At 40.5% G+C, this 23,260-nt stretch overlaps 1 protein-coding gene across 1 annotated transcript in view; it reads left to right on the top strand.

Moving 5' to 3' along the window:
• The window catches only part of CRTC3 (CREB regulated transcription coactivator 3), a 104,731-nt gene that overhangs the window by 50,140 nt on the left and 31,331 nt on the right, over window positions 1-23,260 (top strand). The window contains exons 3-4 of the mRNA XM_063091083.1: window positions 14,127-14,246; window positions 22,465-22,526. Coding sequence (XP_062947153.1) covers window positions 14,127-14,246; window positions 22,465-22,526 — 182 coding nt within the window. The remainder of the gene's footprint in view (window positions 1-14,126; window positions 14,247-22,464; window positions 22,527-23,260) is intronic.

Here is a 23,260-nt window from a genome sequence, read left to right as displayed (position 1 = left end):
TGGGAGTGGAGGAAATAGGGTTGAGGCAACGTCACGAAGTGTGGCTGTGAAGAGGAGAGAGCCAGGGATGAGGAGGAGAAGAATGAGGCATCTGGTTATCAAGTTCTGTTTCTATTACCTCTTACTTCACATGAGAGAGGCTTGGCCATGTTTAAATGTAGGTGGAAAAGGCAGGTAGAAGAGAGGAGGGAGGGGTTCGTGATCCTGTTCTCTGAGGACCAGATAATACAGAGAAGGATATAAAGGCTTCAAGAAATTGGCCAACAGGGTCTGTCTGGAAGAGAGTAATCCAATTGTAGTATTGGTATATGTTCCCTGATAGTTTTTTTTTTTTTTTTTTTCTCTCCCACTTGTTTTATGACAGTTTTGACTCTTAATTTTGTTGTTTTCTAATATTTTGTTTGGCTGTTTAGAGAAGGAACCTCTAAGAAATTGGACTCAGATTTAGAAATTTAATTGGAGATTAAGTTTTAAAAGCAAGGTAAAGAACAGTGGATTAATATGCTACCATTTGGGTGAAAAGGGAGGAGCATAAGTGATATATATATATATATATATATATATATATATATGTATATATATTTTCAAATTCACTCTCGGGCATAGTCACCATTTGGAGGGCTCACAAGAAGCTAACAATCTGGCCATCCACTGGGAGGCGGGGACTGGCCAGAAAGGAACGAGAGTTTGACGTTGCCTCATCACTGTCCGTCTTTATATTTTTTATTGTTAAGAATATAAATATATTACTTATTCAAATAATTTGATCTAAGCTGGTTGGTTATCATTAAAAGTAATGATTCCAGCAGGGCCTATGTTTTCTTTGTTCCTAATGGCTGGCTCTAAGTGTCTTCAATCTCTCTGTCCCTTTGCATCTAAGAATGGCTGAGAAATGTTCTCTCACTTTGTGCTATGAGGCTTGGGTCTTTGCCTTTACTGCACTCCTCCCCACTGGGACTGGCAACCCTGGGGGAGTAGACCGTCCTGGATCTTGGGTCAGAGAAGAGAACTACAGCCTGGAATGTACTGGTCCTATTAGCTGCAGCTTGACCAAGTGGGCTATAAGGGGTAAAAGTGGCATATAGGGAAGGAAAGGAGAAAGGGGGCGGTTATTATCCTGACACAGGCAAAAGCCTCACACTGGCTCTCTCCTTCCCAGCTATGGTACATCCCAGGGACAGTTAATCCTGTGCCTTTCAGTCTCCCGTTACCATTAAAAATTATACCCAGAAACTCCTTGCAAAATCTCAAATTTTTCCCAAGAAGAAATAAGTAAAATAAACAGAAAGTGAAAAAAAAAATTCTTTAGCATTTCTCAGTAAGTTTCATTATGGTTTGGGAGCAAATACGAGTATCCTAATTCTTGCATTGATTAAATGTATTTTACTTTTAATCTCTAGTTTTATATTGCATGCTGATTGCACCCCTCCACACACTGTGAAACATCAGAGGAAATACAGCAAATTACCTCAAAACTTTGAAATTCCACAAAAATAACGAAATTCACTACTGATTATTTCTCCTTACCCATTTTTTAGGGTACCAAGCAAAGTAAATCCCCTAATTTAAGGAATATATAAAGTTAGGACTATGTTATTGGTGCCTAACCTGATTTCAGATTTCACTGATTAAAATCTGCAGCCAAACTATATACAGGTATTTCATTCTTCTGGAGATTGAGGAAGCTGGTTAGTCTCCCTTCCCTTGTCTGGCTTCTCACTGGTGAGGAGCCAGTGGAGGATCAAATTGTTAGCCTTATTCCTGGTGGCTCAGTAAATCCTCAGGCCCCATTGGGCTGAGCTTTGGGATCAAAATAAGACATCCTCCTCCCTCCATCCTCTTCCATGCCAGTTAAGCCTACATAGGCAGGGCCAACAGGGCTTACTCCTCTAGTCACAGGCTGAGAAGCTGGAGAAGAGAGCCTGCCATGACTACTGGGGACCAAGAAGCTGTTGGTGCTGCCAAAGCCTGTAACACATTAACCCATCCAAAAGAGAGGCCAGGCTCAGGATAGTGACTCTCACCAGCTCACCAGTTGGAGTTATTAGTTTCCCTCCCCTGTCTGTAGGCAGTAGGGACTTGCAAATACGAAGAAAAGTCTTCCCTACATTAGTCTTGCTGGTTTTTCTATTTGTTTGATGAAAGGAATGCCAAACCAATTTAATTCAAAGTCTCCAAGCAAGCAACCAGATTCAGTTGCAGTTTAACTCAAATTAAATGGAGAATCTGTTTCCACAGACCAATTCTTCCACTTTTGATAGTTTGGTTTCTCATGGGGATGAGTGATCCTGTAAGTAATGAATTTTTAACAACCTATCATCTGGGCATATTCCCCCAAGAGATGGTGAATGCTTTAAGAATACTTTACAGCTCAGCCTAAGGGAGAACATACTGGAAGCATGGCTGTATGAAAAAGGAAGAGCCTGCTTGGGAACGTAGTTTGTTCCTATATTCAGAAGTGTCTGGTAGTATCTCGATGGCCTTTGGTAAGGACCTGCAGGGTTGTCTCTAACTCTTGTGATTTGTGAATCCAGAAAAAACAGGACAGTGTGTGTCTCTTCAAGAACAAGTAGCCAGATGAGGAAAAGTACCCGGTGCTCTTTTAAATCAAAAACAAGATGTAAGTTTGGGGTTTTTTTTAACTGAATATACTTTATTTAGGATTACCATGTGCTATTATATCTAACAAAATATTCCAAATTGTTTTATTCTTTACGGACACCATTTCACATCCTCTATGAAATTATACACTTATTTTGTCCTTTAAAGTCATCAATAATGTGGGAAAATGTTTTGTTTGCTGGCTATCTGGTAGAAAACTTGGCCTTCATCTCTTTTTTTGGCATGTGTATAGAAGTTATTGGTTTAAAGCTGAAAAAGGCATCCTTAATTTATTACATTGTTATAATTTAATTTAAAAAGTGTAATGTTTTATTTGGACATTTAAAATATACCCAAAAAGTGGAGAATAGAATAAAGAACCCCCATATACTCATCATCAGTTTCAGTATTTTCAATATTTTGCTACTCTTTTTTCATATATTCACCCTTAGTGTTTTTTTCTTTTTTAATTCCAAATATGGATCTCTCCTAAACTCAGTGAAGTGTCTTACCAAGTTTAATCACAGTGGTGAATATGGTGTGAATCAGAATGCAGAAGGACTGAAAGGAGGGGAGTAGGGCTCTCACTCCACTTCCTAAGGATGAAGCACTTTGATCCTTTCCTCCTGACCTAAAGTGCCTACCTGATGTCATGGCTTCCAAGGACACCTTTGGCCTTTACTCTGTCAGCCAGTTGCTTGCCTGTTTAAACAGCTCTGGGCTAGGCTCCTTCTGCCATGCATGCCCTTCCCTACCTTCCCCTGCTGCTACTCAAGTCTTAGTCAAAAACTAATTCCTCCCTTCCACAGTTCCTTCCCATCAGCATGAGAAGCAAATCAGCTTCCTCTGGAGATCAATGGGCAGACCCAGTTTACTCAATGAATTTCTCTGGTCGTTATCATGTTATCATCAAGGTTAGAAGGAGAACTACTCTCAACAAAAGGTCTCCCTCACTATTCAGCACATCACACCAGGCAGGGAGGTGGGGACGTCAAAGAGCAATTTAAAACTTCTACTTCTGTGGGGGTTTGTGTGGCATTCCTGGCAAAGAGGCTTGGGGTCTGCCTTATCCCCTGCCATGCCCGTGGACATCCCTAGGATTTGAAGTTGTAATTCGTCATTTTATTATGGAAAATTTTAGCTGTATACAAAAGTAGAAAAAGAATAAGAAGCTCCCATATAGCCATCACCAGTTTTAATAATTATCAGCATCTTGCCATTTAAACTTTTTGCTCATGTGTCCTAGTACTAAAAAGAGTTCTGCATCCCCAATTTGGGTATGTTGTTTGCTTGTAAATTACATACACATACCACTCTACTGTTATATTATGTACACAAACAATAGAAAACTAAGCGGAAACTTCTAATGTTTTCTCACATCCTGTACTCATCCTGTACTCCCCCTGAGGGGCACACACTCAACTTTAGAGCCTGATTGTTTAGAAACATTATATAATTCACCGGACATGTGTTGTAATCCACTATGTGGCAGAGACTGTGGGTGCTGGAAGGAAGATGCTGAGGGCAGGATCAGTGGGCTTACTGCTTATAGCCTGCTCGGTCAGGACGTTATGCCCACGTCTCCAGGCGAGAAGCCTGCGTGAGCCCTGCCTGAGACATCCACCTTCTTCTCGTCCACCTCTTCCTGAACAGGAGCCTCCAGCATGAACCCTAGACTCTGCATCTGCCATGTTTTGTGCTTTATTGTCGTTTCTTGTTTTAACAGATTATTTTGCCTGGCTCTCTGTGATGATTTTGATCAGTTTGATTTTTACCTTAGCCCCCACCCAAAAGAAACCCCCCAAATTGTTTTATCTCTGTCATTTTCTAGGGCAACCTTTTAGCTTAGTTTATTTTATTAACTTCCCTTTTAGCTTTCATTTAGAAATAAGGACTAGGAAGAGGCAACACAAGGGACACAGGTATGGTGACAGGCCAAGTCCCAAATCAGAAGGTACTGGCACCTTCTCTGGTCTGCTCTGCTCTTCCTAGCTACTTTTCATTCCTGACAGCGGGACTCATTTGGTCTTTTGGAGAAGATTGGGTCCCAAATTCAGTTGGTCAAAAAAAGCATAGCCTTCCTGTTAAAAAAAAAAAAAAAAGACTGCCCATCCAGGTTGTTTAGGGCTCTGAGGGTTAATCCCCCTTGCAAGACTGGACTAGACTAGCTCCAAAGATAGTACTGGCAATCTGCTGGGAGAAAAGCCTTACCTTGTTCCCAGAATAGTTAGGAGCCTTACAGGAGTTTTGTGAACTGAGGACCCCACCCTCTGTCATTTATAAGCACCAACTACTGCTAGGTTCTGACAAACTCACAAAAGTGTGGGGGCTGCAATCAGGGAGGCTGGTAGAGCATTCTGACTATGCTACCAGCCTCCCTGGCAGGTCTGACCCTGGAGATTTATAGAGTATTTTGAACTTCTCTGTAAGTATTTTTTTTTTTATGGTGTTATAATAGAGTCTCTAACCACGAATGAAATCCTTTTTTATTCTGCTCCGTTTATAAGGCAGAATTAAAATGATCCATTTAACCCCAAGGCAGTGAATTAATAGCATCCTCTTTGTTGTGGGCAGGTCTTCACAACTTCCTCCCCTTGTCATGAGAACCAAAGGAGGTGCACGCTGCTAGAGTGTTCCCACCCAAGAGAGGTACCGTTGTTTCTTTGTTAGACTTGCTCTTTTTAAAAGAGGGAGCCTGTAACTTCTTCCAGTAACTGTAGCCTGCATATAAATAAAAAGTACTGCAAGCTCAAGGAACATGCCTTACTTCCTAAGCTTATTAAGTCTCCACTCTTCCCCAGCAAAAATTTGATCAGTACTAGGGGCCAGTCTTTCATTCATTTGCCAAGAACTAAAGAACTAAACAGCATCATGGGCAAGCTGAGGTCCAGTAAAGCTAAATGACGTGTTTAAGTATTACTTCAGGGCCAAATATTAATCCACTCTATCTAGTAGCTTTCCACCCAGTCTCCTGTCCTATCTAAGCTCAGCTGAAGAGATGGGAAACAGATGTGGAGCCAAGTATATAGAGGAATTTAGAATAATTGAGGTAGTTTTGTTTTTTTGTTTTTTGGGGGCAGCTGGCGGGTAAAGGGATCTGAACCCTTGACCTTGGTGTTGTAACACCACGTTCTAACCAACTTGAGGTAATATTTTAATTCTATAGGAGGAAGCATGGTTTGGTCAATAAATAGCTTTCAGACTTTTAGCTAACCATTTATAAAATATTAAGTTAGATACCTACCCCAAGAGAGACGACTGGATCTAATATCAAGTTGTAGATGTGCTGTTTATACTACATAGTCAGATATCTTAACAGGGCTATTAACCTTTAATTAAATCTTAGATCTTCAGTAGATTTACAAGAACAAAATGAAGTTTACCTGGAAAATTTCCTAATATTAACTTTTTAACTTTCTTCTGAATACGTCAGCAAAAACCCACTTAAAATGTCAAAAATAATTCATTTTATATAGATGACTGTTTAACAAAGGATGCAAAGTGGCGAGGTGAAGAGAACACTGAATGAGGCTCAGGATTCTGATTTCAAGCTTCCAGGGCTACACACGAGCTGTGTGACTGCTATGGTTTGTCCCCACCAAAATGTGTGTTGAGGCTTGGTCCCTGATGTATTGGTGTTGAGGTGTGGTAGGACCTGTAAGGAGTTTGCATCAAGAGGGATCACTCTCATAAAGGGATAAATGCCTTCTCAGGAGTGGATTAGTTACCTTGAGAGCGGGCTGTTATAAAGTGAGGCCACCCTCATGTTCTGTCTCCTCACACGCTCACTTGCCCTTCTGCTTTTCTGCCATGTTATGATGCAGTTACAAAAGCCCTCACCAAAAGCTGCTGCCATGCTCTTGGACTCCCCAGCCTCCAAAACTGAGCAAAATAAATTCTGTTCCTTATATATCACCCAGTCTCTGGTATTCAGTGATAGCACCAGAAAACATGTTAAGACAGTGACCTTGAAAAAAAAACTTCATCTCTCTAGATCTTAGTTTCTTATCTGTAGAAGGAAGAACGGAACTGGATTCCATTGTTGCCAGCAGTCTTCTGGCTTGTACTTGTGCAGCTTACTCTGATAAGCTAGCAGCCCCTATTGCCTTTCTTTGCCCAGCCCCATCTTATTTTCACCTGCTGCAGGCTGGCAAACAAGGTGACTTGGTTTATTAGGCTTAGGTGAGGTGTAAAAGAGAACCAGAGGGGTTCCCTTCTAAGTGTTCTCCTCTAGGGTTCTTATCTGTTTTTGTTGTTTAGACTCTTTCTTTCCTTCCTGATTCACTGCTGAGATGGTTGGAGATGTCATGTAAATGACCCCTGGCTAAGGCTAGCACATTGTCCTCACAGCATAAAATAATGGTGACATCACTCCCCAGTGCAATTTCTCTGTAATACTGAAGCTTTGTAATACTGAAGCTGCCAGTATATACGGGGGGTACTTCAAAAAGTTCATGGAAAGACTTATTCTGTCTTTTAATTCTATTTTTCCTTAAGCTGTTTGAAGTACCCTTGTATTTCCAGTATTGACAGTGGTATTCCAGAAAAATGTGTTGCTCTTGTGGAAATTTTATGATTTTTTTCTTGGTCTCTAGTCATCATAATGTCTATACATGAAGCTATTGAGAGTTGTCTTATGTAGAATTACTTTTGTTTAAGAATATTGATTGGACACCCCTTTGTAAACATGCTGTACTATGGTATTCTGGATCAAGACTTTTCAAAGGAAATATTTATATGCTTAAATCCTGATCTTCTGCATGTTTTTAATATATTTTTTAAAACTTGGTAGAACTTCTCACATGCAGGAATGTATTTGGTGATCCCATTAGCATTTAGAAATCCATATTTCACCTGAAGTTGTTTGCAAATTACATTTCTCATGTTTTTAATTACTTTATGTAGAAATACAACTATAAGCTAGAAGTGATTTTTCTGTTTTGCTGCAGAAGGAAAAAGTAGGTCTAGGTTGCTCACACATAAAGAATATACTGCATATATACCTTTAGAATAAAGAAGAATATAGAAGAATAAAGACTATATAGAGCATATATACCTTTAATAATGATAAGCTCCTTGAGTTGACAATAAACAACTCTCCAACTCTCAGACTTCTCTTATTTCATGACTAAATATGGGCTTAGTAGTAATCTGCTTGTAGTTTACCAATCAAGTGAGAAAGATCTGGGGTTTCTTACTAACCACAAACTTAATGATGTGCCAGCAATGTGACACATATACTAAAAGAGTTAACGTAAATATAGGCCACATTGACAGATCAATCGTGTCTAAATTGGAGGAAGTAATTTCCCCCCAGGAATGGTGAGGAAATCAAGCTGCAACTTTTCAGCCATTTGTCTCAGACTGCAGCTTACAGAGGTGATGAGATGTGGGCACGTATGTGATGTGACATGTAGAAGGGCACCTACACATAAGGATGTCTGACCAAGATCTAGGTCCTTTGGCGGGGAGTACTCTGAGAGTATGGTACTGTCGGCCATTACCTCTAAACTTCTACCTGAAAATCCACAACTCTGCTTCTTTTGGAAGATTCACATGTCCTGTTTCATTTTAGAAAGAGTTCTCCCATCAGCATTAGCCATGTCATCCACACCATTAGCTACCCCAATACCTGAAAACCTGAACCAATTTGCTGTCCACATACAGATATTTTTCAGAAATATTCAGGAGCCTGCAATCCTGCAAAGGAAGGAGAGCCTGAGACTGGAGCTGTCTAAAAGTAGACATCCAATACCCAGCAGTACCTTGAACTGCTTTAGGTATGCTTTCTTCCCCCTCATAGCTCACCCACAGAAACTAGGTAAGAATTGGCTATAGCTGTCTGCTTGCCAACTTGGGTATCCACCTTACCCTCCCTTTTGCCTAATGACTTCCAGTGGAACCTTCACGTTTGGACTGTGCTTCACCCCCAGTCTGTACTCCTCAGGTTTGGTGACTTATGCTCAGAATCTACCTTTCCCCTGCCTTGGGTTAGTATCCAGTCATTTTCCTTGCTTAGCCCCTGGCAAGTAGGTCACAATGGGAAACAGAATCTGATAGCTTTACTGCAGAGGTTCCTGTCTGAGCCTCCTGGTGCTATCTGGCACTGTTAGGCTATTGACGCTGGCATCTCTGCATTATCTCAGGCTGCCACTAACAACATTGCCATTCCCAGCGTTCTGTGTCACTTCTGCTTTCTAGTGCCCAGGGGCCCACATTAAGTCCTATGCTGGCCCCAGGCCCTGAAGAAATTATTGGGCCTTCCATCCCTAAATGTATTTCAGAATAAGAATTACTAAGCCATCTAAAAACAAGCAAATAAAAAGGTGAAGAAATATAGCTAAGTTCTGATTTCTCCCACAATGAATGCTTGGGACATTATTGGAAATTCTTTCAAAATAAACTTTTCCTCCTCTATGTTGCCCTTGCCGTGCTGTACTAAGAATGGGCTTGGTCTACATCTGGGTAGTCCAGCACTGGGTCCCACACATCGTTGTGGAGAAGCTTTTGTGTATGGAGAAGCCTCCCTTCTTCATTTGGTGTCTGGTCCTCATGTTCTGAAACAGGATAGTACTTCTCAGAGCCTGAAGCCCTCCTTGAAACATGTAAGTACCAATTTTCAGATTCTTTTGACTTCATACCTCCCTTATTTCTCTTCAAGAAAAATGGCACTTTCCCTTTCAGTGCAGTCTCTCTCTGCCATCACTACCATATTAACCAGCTTTGCTACAGTCACAACCAATCCAGACGCTCTGGGACTTTCAACAGACATTTGTTTTTCACTCATATTATGTGTCAGTGGCTGCAGCACACCTGCTGTGGCTCTCCTCCATGTACTTTATCCTTCTGCAACCAAGGCTGAAGGAACATCCCATTTGGGACATAGCATTCTCATGGCAGAAGGAAAAAAGTATAAGAGTTTCTGTTTGAACCAGCATCACAGAGCCATTGGCCAAAGCAAATCACACATCCCAGACTGTAGCTGTCAGGAGTGACATGGTATGGGCAGCAGATGATGCCTAACTGAGATCTAGGTCCCTTGAGGGAGACTCTGGGAGGCTCAGAATGCTCGGGAAACCTCTAACAATGATGCTGCACCTCCTATCCACAAAAGGAATCTGCAGGGTGGCCCCACATTTAACAAGATGCTTCCCAGTGTACCACCTCTTGGGCATGCATCCTCCCTTCTACTGCCCAAGTATCCCTGGGACAAGGCAGCTGTCATGTACAAATCTCATTTACTTTTCTCAACAAGCCCGTGAGGAAGTCGTCGTGATCATCATCGTCGTCGTCATCATCATTCCCACTTTACAGATAAGGAAGATGAAGTAAGCTGTTAATGTGTTGAGGATCCTGGACTTGAACTGATGACTGACTCCAAATTATGTTCTTTGAAGTGCATTGTGGAATGTTGGCTTTATGAACGCTGGGAATGAAATACTGTGCATTTATTGAATTAATAAATATAAGGATTATGTAATACACGGAAAATTGTTTATGAACTAATGTTAAGTGCAAAAATAGATCACAAAAATATGCATACTCTATTGGTACAACTATGTAAAAACTATATATGATTGAAGTCTGAAAAGGAACAGAAAAAATGAAGTACTTTGCCTTAAGACTGGCAGAGTGTCATTTATTTTTATGTTTTAAAGTTGACTTGATAAATACATTTTTATTTTATTTTATTTTATTTTATTTTATTTTATTTTATTTATTTTATTTTATTTTATTTTATTTTATTTTATTTTATTTTATTTTATTTTATTTTATTTTATTTTATTTTATTTTATTTTATTTATTTTATTTTATTTTATTTTATTTTATTTTATTTTATTTTTATTTTATTTTATTTTGTGACCGGTAAGGGGATCGTAACCCTTGGCTAGGTGTCGTCTGCACCACGCTCAGCCAGGGAGCGCACTGGCCATCCCTATATAGGATCCGAACCCGTGGCCATGGCGCTCCTAGCACCGCACTCTCCCGAGTGAGCCACGGGGTCGGCCCTGATAAATACATTTTTAAATAACAGAGTTTTAGCTCCCAGCCAGCAAAAGCTTGGAAGTTGGTGGGAACAGGTGTCTGTCTGTTACTAGATTTTTTGGAACCTAGACTTAGGCCAACTACCAAACACCATAGTGTTTTGGATGTCTTTTGTTGGCTGACCAGTACAGGGATTGAACCCTGGACCTTGGTGTTATCAGCACCACACTATAACCAGTTACTGAGCTAACTGGCTAGACCTAAGAAGGAAATATTAAATGTAAGCAGAGATTATCCCCCCAACACCTGAGTCCAAGCAGTAATACAGGATTTGGCCCAGAAGTTAATGCAAAAAAGATGACTGTAAATAGAAAATATAGGCATAATGGAAAGTCTAGAAGACATTTCAAGAGCTTTCTACTTTTGGGAACCCCTTCTGAAAACTCTCAGCCCCACCTCTGTAGGCTGGCCTCCAGGAGCCCAATCTGGTAATAATGGTGCTCTTAAACTTTTAGATGAAAATTTTATGTTTTCAAGTACATTTAACATTATTGTACTGAATATATGATTATATTAACAAAAAATCCTTCCTTTTCTCTTGTCTTGGAACAAAGGCATCTGTCTCCTAAAATTATTTCTATCTTGGATAAGCACTTTTCTGATAATAAAATGTGCTGTGGGCATGATCCTCTTGATTAACAAAGGTATTTCCATTTCTTTATTTTTGTATTAGTAGTAGCTTTTTATTTTTATTTAGATATACTTTGTTTGAGTCATATTTCCTGAAATATGATATATGAACATAGTTAAAAATCATTAAACAGGGCCTGCCCATGGCTCACTTGGGAGAGTGTGGTGCTGATAACACCAGGGCCACAGGTTTGGATCCCTATATAGGGGATGGCTGGTTAGCTCACTTGGGAGAGTGTGGTGTTGACAACACCACGTCAAGGGTTAAGATCCCCTTACTGGTCATCTTCTGGGGGGAAAAAAATCATTAAACAGTTCACATCGCAGGTATTACTGGGGTCCCCCAAAACTAGAATTATAAAAGGTTGAATTTTATATGGAAAGACAACCTAAAGATTGTATATTATTTTCCCCAGCCAATAATGTAGTTATTTTTTCAAGGTAAACTTTTAATCATTTAAAAAGTAACAAGAAGTGGTGATCATATTTTTTAGATGTTCTTAGAAAGTCAATCTAAAGATATATTTGGTTTTGAAGCCATTCAAATTTTAGAAATGAGAAGCATGAATCCTGCATCAAGATCTGTGCCTTTATTATCAGACTTTAGACCTGTAAACTTTTTATTTTGAGAACATTTCAAACCTTTTAAGAATAAAACAGTGAATTTGTGTATACCCCTCACTTGAATTCACCGATTGTTAACATTTTGCCCCATTTTTTCTTTCCTTCTCTTAATATGTGTGTATATACATGTTATGTTTACTTCTGTTACTCCTGAGTAATTTTCTTACATAACCTAACCACACTATTATGATCAAATTAAGGAAATTTAAAATTACAGCAACATTATATAATATATAGACCCTGTTCAAATTTTCCAACTGTGCCAATATTGTCATTTATAGCATGCCATATCTCCCTCATCTCCTTTAATCTAGAATATTTCTTCAAGGGTTTTTTGGTTTTTTTTGTTTTTGTCTTTTATGACTGATATTTTGGGAGAGAACAGGTCATTTGTTTTGTAGAATGTTCCTCAGTTGGGGTTTGTCTGATTGTTCTGCATTTTTATTCAGCTTATGCATTTTTGGTAGAGTTACTACTACGTAAGAGATGCTGTGTCCTTCTCGTGGCAACATCAGGAAGCACCCGATGTCAATTTGTCTCATTATTTTTTAGGCATGTCAATTTAGCTGGCTGGTTTGCTCAGTTGGTTAGAGCACGGCCTTGTAACAGCAAGGTCAAAGGTTCAGTTCCGTGTACCAACCAGCTGATGAGAAAAATAAATTAAAATAATTATTCTCTAGAATAATGTGCTCTATTATCTGAGATCAAATCCAGCTTACCTATTATGTGGATATTTTTCTTCTAAGAAGTTGTTCACCACTAAGATCTCTTTTTACAAGCTTATAGGCTTGGATTATGAAAACAGATTGGAACTATTAAAGTAAATATAGCGCAGATATTTTATGAACCCACTTAGGAGAAATAGGGGTAATTCCCAAATCCAATATGAGAAAATTCATATGTTTAACAAAGAAAAACCAGCAATCAGTTCTTCACTCAAGGAAACTTCCCTATAAAAATGTAATCTTCCATAGGATTCTTTTCATAGTTAGCTAGTTATTTTATGTATGATTCAATTTACCTGAAAGAGAATCTGTTTTAAATAAGTACGTGAGGTGATGGATAGGTTAGTTGATCTAATCATTTCACAATGTATACGTGTATCAAAACATCACATTGTGCATTGTAAATATATACAATTTTTATTTGTCAGTTATACCTTAATAAAGCTGGGGGGAAATCTGTTTTTATATATTTCATAAGCACATCTGTTGCATAACATTGTATACCAATTGCCCCATTATGTGAGATTTAATGGTCCAGCCTGGGATTTGGTCTTTGACAACCAAAAAGTTTGCCCTTTATGGTGCCAGTCTCAAAAATGTTAAGAATGTAACCCAAGCATTCCTTAACAAAGGATTTTAGATTTATTGACCATGAATTTGTCTTGAATCTGTTTGTACTTTCATTTGTGCCATTTGGGGAATAATGAGTTGCATGTTTTCCTCTTGTATTTAGGTATTATGCCTTTTTTTCCTCCTTGACTCAGTGGTTGCAAACTCAAATGTCTAACATAATGAGTCAGTGAAGTGGTCTGGGTGTGAGGATTAAAAACACAAGAGTGGGTGTCCCATCTACAGGGAGCAGCCACTCTCGGCTTCAGCCTTTTATTGCCATGTGGGTATGTGGGCCAGTGTGTCCAAGATGTTCTGATTTTTCCCTAGAAAGCTCAGGTCTGAATTTTTAAACATTGTGAATTCAGTCAAAACATTTATTTATTTTTGGTGGCTGGCCAGTATGGGGAACCAAACCCCTGACCTTGGTGTTACAAGGCTGTGCTCTAACAAACTGAGCTAACTGGCCAGCCGTCAGTCAAAAAATTTAAAAGATGACATGTAGAACAAATTTATATCCTTTGGCTTGCCAGTTTATTTCTATCTTAGAGTATATACCTCTTTTACATTTTAAGCGTACTTCCTAGTTTCTGGGATTTGGTGTATGAATCCATAGTACTCCGATTCCATATCTCCTAATTGTGATAACTTTTATATATCATTCTTTTAGATTTCATCTTAATACACTAAGGACTGTTTTTAATTATCTGTAATTAAATAGAAACAGCTGCATGTACTACATTATTTGATTTACCTTGACCCAAGGCACTCTAATATATAGTAGTAAAATTATGAAATCAGTCTTTTCATCTGCTGTTGCTGTCAGTTGTTTTTGAAGGTGAGTGGCGATTTCATGGTCAGAGGCCACTTCTTCTTCCCTTCTCTCTGCAGCCATCATTTCATCAAGCTGATAACATTCGGGGAACCCGCCATCATGGGCTGGTGGAAAGGCCATCCCGGAACCGCTTCCACCCCCTTCACCGAAGGTCTGGGGACAAGCCAGGACGACAAATATCCTTTTTTACTGCCTGAGGGGAATGTTTTAAAATGTTTGAAAGGTTTTTAGGATTTATCTTCCCTGCAATTCCCCTTTGGCCTCAAAATCTTCATTTTATCTGGTGAATGAAGGCAATAAAAATAACTGAGTTGGAAGCTAGAAACATCTCACGGCCAAAATTTGGAAAGATCATTCTAGGTGTTTATTTTATGAAAGCATCGATAAGGTTCAGTTTAGTGAAATAACTGAACATAAACAACATGCAATTCATCCCAGTGGCAAGGCGTTCTCAGCATTTTCTTCAGAAATTGACAACGTCAGAGTTAAACCTGACTTTGAGTCAGGTTGGAGAGATATAGTGTATCTAGCAAAAATGGATGGAAATATACAGATATGTGATTTATTTGTATTTCTATTGACTTGCTAACCTGCTTTTGCAACTTACAGAAAACATTTCATATCATTTTCTATTTCTGGAGTTTTAAACTCAGTAAATAACAACTAAAATATAAACCTGGTATTTAGGAAAATTCATTGATGTAAACTCACACCAAACTCTAGGCTGTGAAGTGGAAATAAAGAGATGGTGAATTCATCTGACAATGTTATTTAACCAATACTTATTAGGGGGTGGACGGGCATGGTGGGGCAGAGACTGCTGCGTGACCAATTGTGCTGAGGGTTTGGAGGCTACAGAATGAACTGGATTTTGTGGGAGAGGACACAGAAGTTTGCCAGGAGGGCCTATGCTCTCACTTTACTCTTCTCAGCACTCGGAGAGGGGGAAGTCGTAGGGGGGTTGAGTGTCATTGCAGAGAGCTGGATTCCTGGCAGTGATGGTAGATCTGGCTTCACAAGCTTAGAAACAAGGAAGTGTGGGGAGGGCACACATGTTTACTGAGCACCTACCCATGCCAGGCACTGTGCTGAGCATTTAGATGTCATGTAGTCCTCAGAACTCACTGTGTCACTTATTTTTTTAACCCCCATTTTCCCATGAGGAGACCTTGCCTGAGATTCCACTGCTGTGGTTGGTTGGAGAATCCCAGATTTGGTTCATGTGGGGCTGATGCCCAGCCTGTGCTCCTGTCTTCCCTGTGTGACACTGTCTGCTGAGCAGTGAAGAGGACCCGGGTGAGGAGGTGTGGGGGTGCACTAAGGACACCCTGACTTTTCTTACCCTCAAGCTTCTCGAAGTTTCTAGTCTATTTGGAGGCAAGGATAATGACCCCAGGGAACACATATATCTCTCCTCTCTTGTGTCCTTGGGGAGAGAACACACTGGTCCACCGAGGTACCCTGACTTCTAGTTTTGTATATTATGTGGCCATTATCAGGGAAAGTGAAGATGAGTAATCAGGAGAATACCTTTCTGGAATGTGTGATAACTTTGACATAGAATGCGAAAGGTGAAAGGGAATTGAGGCAGTTCTTCAGCTTATTTGCACATTGCAGGGTGGACTAATACATCAAACCATTGCCTAAATTACCTGGAATTCTCAAGCAAAAGACTTGGAGTGTTTCTTTGCTGGACTTAACAGTATATCTTTTGAAAATTTCTCAATTCGCTCTTTCTCTTGTCAGTGCTCTCTCTTTCTATAGATTATATTATACATTATAGTGTGTGTGTGTGTGTGTGTGTGTGTGTGTGTGTGTGTGTGTGTGTGTGTGGTATATGTGTAAATGGCCATCCAGACACTTTTCGAAGCAAGTATAGTCTAAATACATACATGAACACATAGCTTTATGTGTACATAAAGGAGTAGAAGAGGAAGGAGTTGAAAAGAGAAAGAGGATGATATTCATTCACTTAAAAATGATTTAAGTATCTACAAGAGGTCAGGTACCATTTTAAACTGTAGTTATAACACTGAACATAATATGGTCCCTGGCCCCAGTTGCTCACAGTTCAGGGTAGAGGCAGCTTAGTGAGCAGGCGGTCACAGCAGTGTGGTGGCTACAGCTGAGGCTGCTCAGGGGCTGGGTGAGCACAGAGGAGGGGACTGTATTTACAGATATTTACAGAGCCCCTTCTCTGTGCCAGGCACTGTTATAAGCCCTGGGGACTTGGTGATGAATAAGGGACGTAATCCCCACCTTCTTGAGTTTACAGTCCTGTGGGAGATAACAGACAATAAATGGGTAAAAAAATAATTAAGGAAAATGACTTCAGATGGTAATAAGTGATATATAAGAGAGTAAAGCAGTTGGGGAGGGAATGCTCCAGGCAGAAGGAATGGAATATGTGCAAAGTCCCAGAAGGGGACAATACATTGTGTCTTCAGGAGACCCTATCTTTTTTCAGGTAATGTGTCACAGGGAATAGCCTGACTCTCTATATAGGTCAACTTGTGAGAACATATCAGCAAAGCTGGTCAACTCCTAAGGGAGGGAAAAGCAAAAACCAAATTAATATGCAGATAAATATGTTGTTCATCAGACAGTATGAAACTGATTGACTGACCATGAGCCGTCTCTCTGCGGCCTCCTCTTAAGCCCCTAATTGGTGTCCTGGGACTAGACATTTGCTGATTAAAAGAAAGTTCTTTAGCATAGGGTTGCCTACTAATGAAGCAGTGAGTCTCTTGAGGAATCAAGGGACCACAAGCTTCTAGTGAAATATAAAAGTGGGATGGTTTTATATTGAAAGTGTTCATCTATTTAGGAGAATTCAGAGGAGGAAGGCTGTGATTCCATCTTTTCTTTCATGACCTGCATTCTGTTGTGAAATAATTTGCTTGAAATTGTTGCCATTCACATTTGTCTATTACCTTTTAAATGAAGTTTTACCATTTGAAAGTATGAAAACTGGTTTGAATTTTCATTAGAACAAAAAGAAAAACAAATTCAGAATTCTTATGACAGCTGTTTCTTGGCTTGGGTTTTATTTTAGGATGGGCAGACTGGCTCAGACAAGGGTTCAGTCCTATGATGTAGTGATCTCAAATAAAATGAACATTGTTTAACAAATATTCCGGCTTCCTCCCAGAGTGGGCAGCCACAACAAGCAGAGCTCTGGCACAGGAGATTCCTTCTGCAGTGGGCAGCCATGGGCATGGGTGGCTGCCACGAGCAAAGACCAGGGCACTGCCACAGTGGGGCCCTCACCTGAGACTCCATGCAGGCAGAGGAGAGGCGCTGCCAGGGCATGCTTCTGGCTGGGGTCTGGGCTTGAGAATTCAGAATAGAAGCTCTGCTACTTTCTGCAGCTGCCGTTCTCACTCCTCAGTCCTCAAGGGTGACAGACATGCTGTATCCCAAACACCATCTTGTTGAATTTCTGAACTATTAACATAAATTTACAGCAAATGCAATATTTTCTCAGACCTGTGGGTGATACATTGAAAAAGAAGGGATCATGCTGAAGAATCGTAGAAAATGCCTTCTAAAAGAGGTGTCTTTTTTTGAAAGAGAGAAAAAGTTGAGAGTTCACTAGTGTGAACAGTCATAAAGAGATGCCTTAAGACCTGTCAGAATTAGGAATGACTCTCCTCTCTGGGATGGGCCTTGCTTTGATTCTTTTTATCACAGTGAGATGAAAGTTTTAGGATATTGATTTATAGGACACTGTTTCTTTGAAATGCATGGCCTATTAAATTTGAAAAACACTACTCTCTGTCCTATCTTGGAGCTTCACACTCTATACTCACAGAATACTTTAGGGCTTGGAGAAGTCCTGCGGTTAAGAAACCTTTTATCTTTAACCCAACATTTCCAAAACTTCTGTGACCACAAAACCCAATTTTTACCTGACACCCATATCATCTTGAAGGACAAGGAAACACTGGTCTTTAAAGTTTCAAGAGAAAATTCACTTGCAACCTATTTGCCACTCATGTACTCAGGAAAACAGAAAGATGTTCTCATATATGCAAGGACTCAAAGAGATCCCACTCATATACCTCCCTTAAGTTTTAACCTTAAGATGTTCTAGCGGGACATAATGGAGATAAAGGGACAAGAGGAAGTAGAGTGATCATAAAGACATGACTGAGAACTTAGGAAGGAACCAAATTGTGACCAGTTTTATCTATTGAATCCGACCCTGGAAACCTGTCTTGGTGAGTAGATTCTATTAAGTAGATTCCAAGTTTACTTACCCCACCCACTGCATGGAAAGTCAAGGCCTGCCCCGCAAACTGTGTCCCTGGCAGAACACAGAGTCCCACAGGGTAGGAGAGAAGATGACTGGCCTCTAGGCTGCCTCTAGGAGACAGTTCCTGAGCCCTGCCCCAGGTGCTCTTACCACACAGGGACAGGAAGCTGAGAGAGGAACCCTGGCTCTGCTCCCCCAGCTGCGAGTCAGGCAGCATGAAAAAGTACCAGGGTGGAGCTTGTTTTGAGCTGCTGTGTCTCATTACCCCACCCACTGGTGAATGGGCCAGCAGATGTCCTCTCTTATCAACAGAAAGAAGAGCTACTTCCCTTCCTTTGAGGAAGAGTAAGAACTGTTCATCTAACATTCCCTGAGTTGAGAGGAGTAGGAGTCCCCTTGTCAATGGATGGATGGAGACAATAAGGCCAGGATAAGTGTTTTTCTCTACAGAACTGCAGGGACTTGGGGACAGTGGGGACAGATTGGGATGGCTCTGAGATCCCCATTTGAGCACCTAGGTGGTGGTGCCCTCATTAAATTAGGTTATAAGAAGAGGAGCAGATGGCAGGTGGAAGCAGGTTGAGGTGTGTAGTGGGATTTTAGCTGGAGTTGGAGGTGTCTGGTGTACTTTTGGTGGAGAACCCAAATAGGCAGTTGGAAATATAGACTTGGAGTTCACGAAAATTTTGAGAGCTAGAGGTATGGATTTGTGAGTTACTGCGCGGTTGTGGGTGATAGTTGGAGCCAAAGCAGGGATGGGGTTGACTGAGGTGAGCATACAGGACAGAGAGGTCTCCACCAGAGAGAGACGGGGACTGGCCCGGTCTCCTAAGAGGCGCTTCCCAAAGTGTTTTTGCCCGCAGTCTCCAGCCTCTGCCCTGATCCTACTGTATTGGTGCCCAGTGATTCTGAGTCTTTTCTCCCCATCCTGTCCCTTTGAGAGCAATGCGAGCAGAAGTGGGCTGAGGCTGTGAGGCCACAGGACCCCAGGGAACATCAGGATTGAAGGCAAAGGAGGGGGCAAAGGGCAGAAAAGGAGTGCACAGAGGGAGTGGGAAAGAAGGTCTGTAGTAGTGTGGGGATTTTTTTAAACTTTAACTTCTATTTCCATCCACTACAGCAACTTCTGCCCTGCTTATCCTTTTCATTAACCTTCCTTTTTAATGTGGAAATATTCCTTGGGCCAAAGGCTTAACTAACTAAGGAGGTGATGGAGGAGGAGCTGGTGTGGCTTGTTACAAACCCTGTAGCCTGTGCCCCTTTTCTGTGTGTGCTGGCGACCAGCAGGTTTGCCACAGGTACTTGTTGAGTTCAGTGGTACATTCGAGTTTACAGATAAGGGTGTTTTTTCTGTCTTTAGGTTGTTCTTTAGGGCATATGAGTGTAGTAGAGTAATTAAAGCCATGTGAATGAGATTTTTGAGTTTAACTGCAAGCTTATAACATTAGTGATTCTCTTGGTGCCCACAGTTCTTGAATTTTTTAAAAAAATCCCTTAAATTAGATGAGACAGTAAGAATTATGAGAGCTCAGAAGTCATATCTTTTAACTTTTGATGCCTCCACCTAATTATATTAAAAGTTTCAGGAATTTATGTTTTCGTGTTGGTAATATACATCAGGAAGGTTAAAACGCTAACTTATGCCTCAACATTGAAATAACCAATGTTTGATCGTTACTATTACACCACTGTATTCTTTTTTTTTTTTTTTTTTTTGTCTTTTTCGTGACCGGCACTCAGCCAGTGAGTGCACCGGCCAGTCCTATATAGGATCCGAACCCGCGGTGGGAGTGTCGCCGCGCTCCCAGCGCTGCACTCTCCTGAGTGCGCCACGGGCTCGGCCCTACACCACTGTATTCTAACTTGCATTATCATCACTGCGTAATTGGACTTTAATGACTTTAAAGACGGCAGTGTACTAAAAAAATTGGTAAACTTTTGCTTCGTGAAATTAAGCTCTTTTGGACAGAGATTCGTCAAATCCTGCAGAAAAGAGAAAGGCAGATAACCACAGGTTGCGGGACTCAATCAGTGCCTCCTGCCCAATGGCTTTGCCCGCTGAAAGACAGATGCTTCTTCTCTCGCAGGGCCTTCTTGTTCCTTGTCACCTTTCCCTCTTCTGTCTCCTGCTATCGTCTGTTCTAATCTGTACTTCACATACATTAAGGCCACTAGTTAGTATTGAAGAAATGTCTCTCTTTTGAACATATCTCTGTTTTAGTGTATTGAGTCAGGGTCAGATTAAGAAAAAGGTAATGAGACATGGCAAAGAAAACTAATACATAGAAGATAGAACTTGACAATAATAATGCTTCTCCTGGCAGAGGAAACATTTCACACTAAATCATTAAGAACTCATTAGTGCCCATGTTTTCCTAATTCCAATTCTGTATTCACTTGAGATGCCCAGCCCAGGTTTATATGATAGTTCTCCTCTCCATCCAGTTTCCCATTTCCTCCTGAGCCCGAGCAGATGATACTATCTTTTATAGCCTCCATCCTTATTTTTTCCAGAAAACTGCAAATACATATTTACTATTTTCTGGAGCACTTGGTGTCACTTCACTGTTTCCTGAAAGGCAGCACAGCTTAATGAGAGCTCCCAGGCTTTGGAGTCACTGAGCTGAGGGTTTGACCCCTGATCTGCCATGCTTCCTGTCTGATCTTGGATTTCTCAGCTCTTCTAGAGCGGAGCTCCAGTTTCTTCAGCTGTAAAATAGGGATAATATTATCTGCTTCCACGGATCATTAAGATTAAATGAGAATGTGAACTCACTCGGTACAGGCCTAGCACATAGTAGATGCTTAGATATCCATTCTCAAATTTCTGATGTCTTAATGTACATCTTGCATCTTCTTTATTATTTCTACCTTATGAAATAAAGGTTTGGGATCCAAAGAGTTATTGTTAACTACCAAATGGATATTTCAGCTAATCAGTGATACAGGAGACAAGAAGAATGGGCTTGGCTTTGTTGAGGGTGATGAGGAGGAGAGCCAGGCCTTCAGGAGGCAGTGTTTCACACAGGAGGAGAGGAAAGGGAAATGGCCTTGGCAGAAGCAAAGAAGCAGGAAGCTACAGGATGTGTTTGTAGAAGCCAAACAGCTGGAGTGGAGATGAGCAACAGAAGAGAACGCTGTAGCCAAATTGTGTAGCGCCACAGTTACCAAGCCAGTAAAGCTTGATTTTTTGCCTTTTAGGCTGAAGAGAATCACTGAAGTTTTTTCAGCAGGAGAATGATATGATTAAAAATGACTTAAGATTATCCTATGGGTACAATTAACTGAATTAACAAAAACTGGGCTACTGTATTCAGTGTGTGGAGTACAGCACCCTATTTGTCTTTCCATGCATCTGGAATGTGTTCCAAGGCATGCTAGACCCAGTGAACAATACAGAGTTTATAAAACAGAGCCCCTGACAACAATGGGAAGTTTACTCCACAAATCTAATGCAGTTTTCTTTCCATTGTAAGTACAAGAACCCAACTGAAGTTGAAAAAAGGAAATCTATTGGCTTACGTCACTGGAAGCCCAAGGGCTACATCCAGGGGATCAGACAACATCACTGAGACTGTCTCTCTGTGGTGCTGTGCTATCTGTGTGGACTTCATGTGGAGACAGGCTTTCTCCAAGGGGAGAGGCTAGGTTCACATGGCCTTCGGGGTCACCATCTCAACTGGGGCACACCCTTTGTTTCTCTCAAAAGCACTCCCCTTGGTTTCACTTCTGTCATGAGCCCAGCCTTGAACCAATCACTGTTTCCAGGGGGATGAAGTACCTTGACTGGAAACACCAAGCTTGGGTCCATCTCATGGGATAGGGCGGCCTACACAGAATGACAGTCTTGCCCAGTTTGGCATGGGAGAGGAGGCAGTTCTTGAAAACAAAAGATGCTGGGCAGGCAAAAGAATAAGAAACACCCCACATGCATCATGCAAAGAAGACACTGGTTAGACTATAGAGGAATAGACTGTCCTAAGGAAGTTGATAAGAGAAAGCATGGAGGAAGAGCTATTGGGTGTAGAGATACAGATAACTGGCAAAAATTTAGTTGTTTAACTCTCCACGATACCAGCTTCTTAATTCTGCTTCAACTTTCCGTTAATTTTATTTTTCCTTTATGAAAATTCTACTTTGACGGTAGTACCTTTGGAGCTAATTACTCCTCACAGGCCCTGGATGAGAGTTGGCCAAGGTAAGAAGCCATAACTTAAAAGATATGATGAGCGTGTGTTATTTTCAGATGATTTTCACTTTATTTTATCCACCTCGAATGTTGTATGAACGTCAAAAATGAAAAAATATTTAGCTAAATCTATATCTTCATACTTAAAACCAAATAGAAACACATTTGGAATACATTTACCAACAGAATACTCTGATTTGGTATTATATTTGAGACATGGAAAAATAAACACCTTTTCTCTGGGTGTCTTAGTGAGCCACTGAAGTGAATGAAAGACTCCTGTAACAGTAATTTGCCCAGTGTATTTGATTTGGAGTCTCTTTGAATGTTTTTATACCCAGTATAGACGGTGACACAATATAAAATTAACTGAAGGAGATGATTGCATTCGTTGTGTGTGTGGTATCATTTTCAGATCACCACGTCAGATTTAGGAGGCATCTGAAATGTACATATCAAAAAATTTAGCCCTTTGGGTTGAGGTCTACTCTTCATTCGTTCTCTGGGCAAATATTGACTGAGCACTTGCTATAGATAATATAGTCTGGATCTGGGAAAGGAAATAAAGATGGGTTATAGCTGACCCCTACCTCAAGTAGGTCTTCAACAGCCTTCAAGAATCTTGGGATCCAAGTTGTAGGATAAATACAATATTTTACTTTAAATCAAAAAAATGCATCTCTAAACTGTTATTTTCCTTATGTGTATCTAAAAGAAAATGTCTTATGCTTTCCAGAGCATTA

Source organism: Cynocephalus volans, chromosome 3 (assembly GCF_027409185.1).
Source record: "Cynocephalus volans isolate mCynVol1 chromosome 3, mCynVol1.pri, whole genome shotgun sequence".
Classification (NCBI taxonomy): Eukaryota; Metazoa; Chordata; class Mammalia; order Dermoptera; family Cynocephalidae; genus Cynocephalus; species Cynocephalus volans.
Note: the sequence above shows the minus strand (reverse complement) of the source record. Positions and strands in the feature narration are given on the sequence as shown.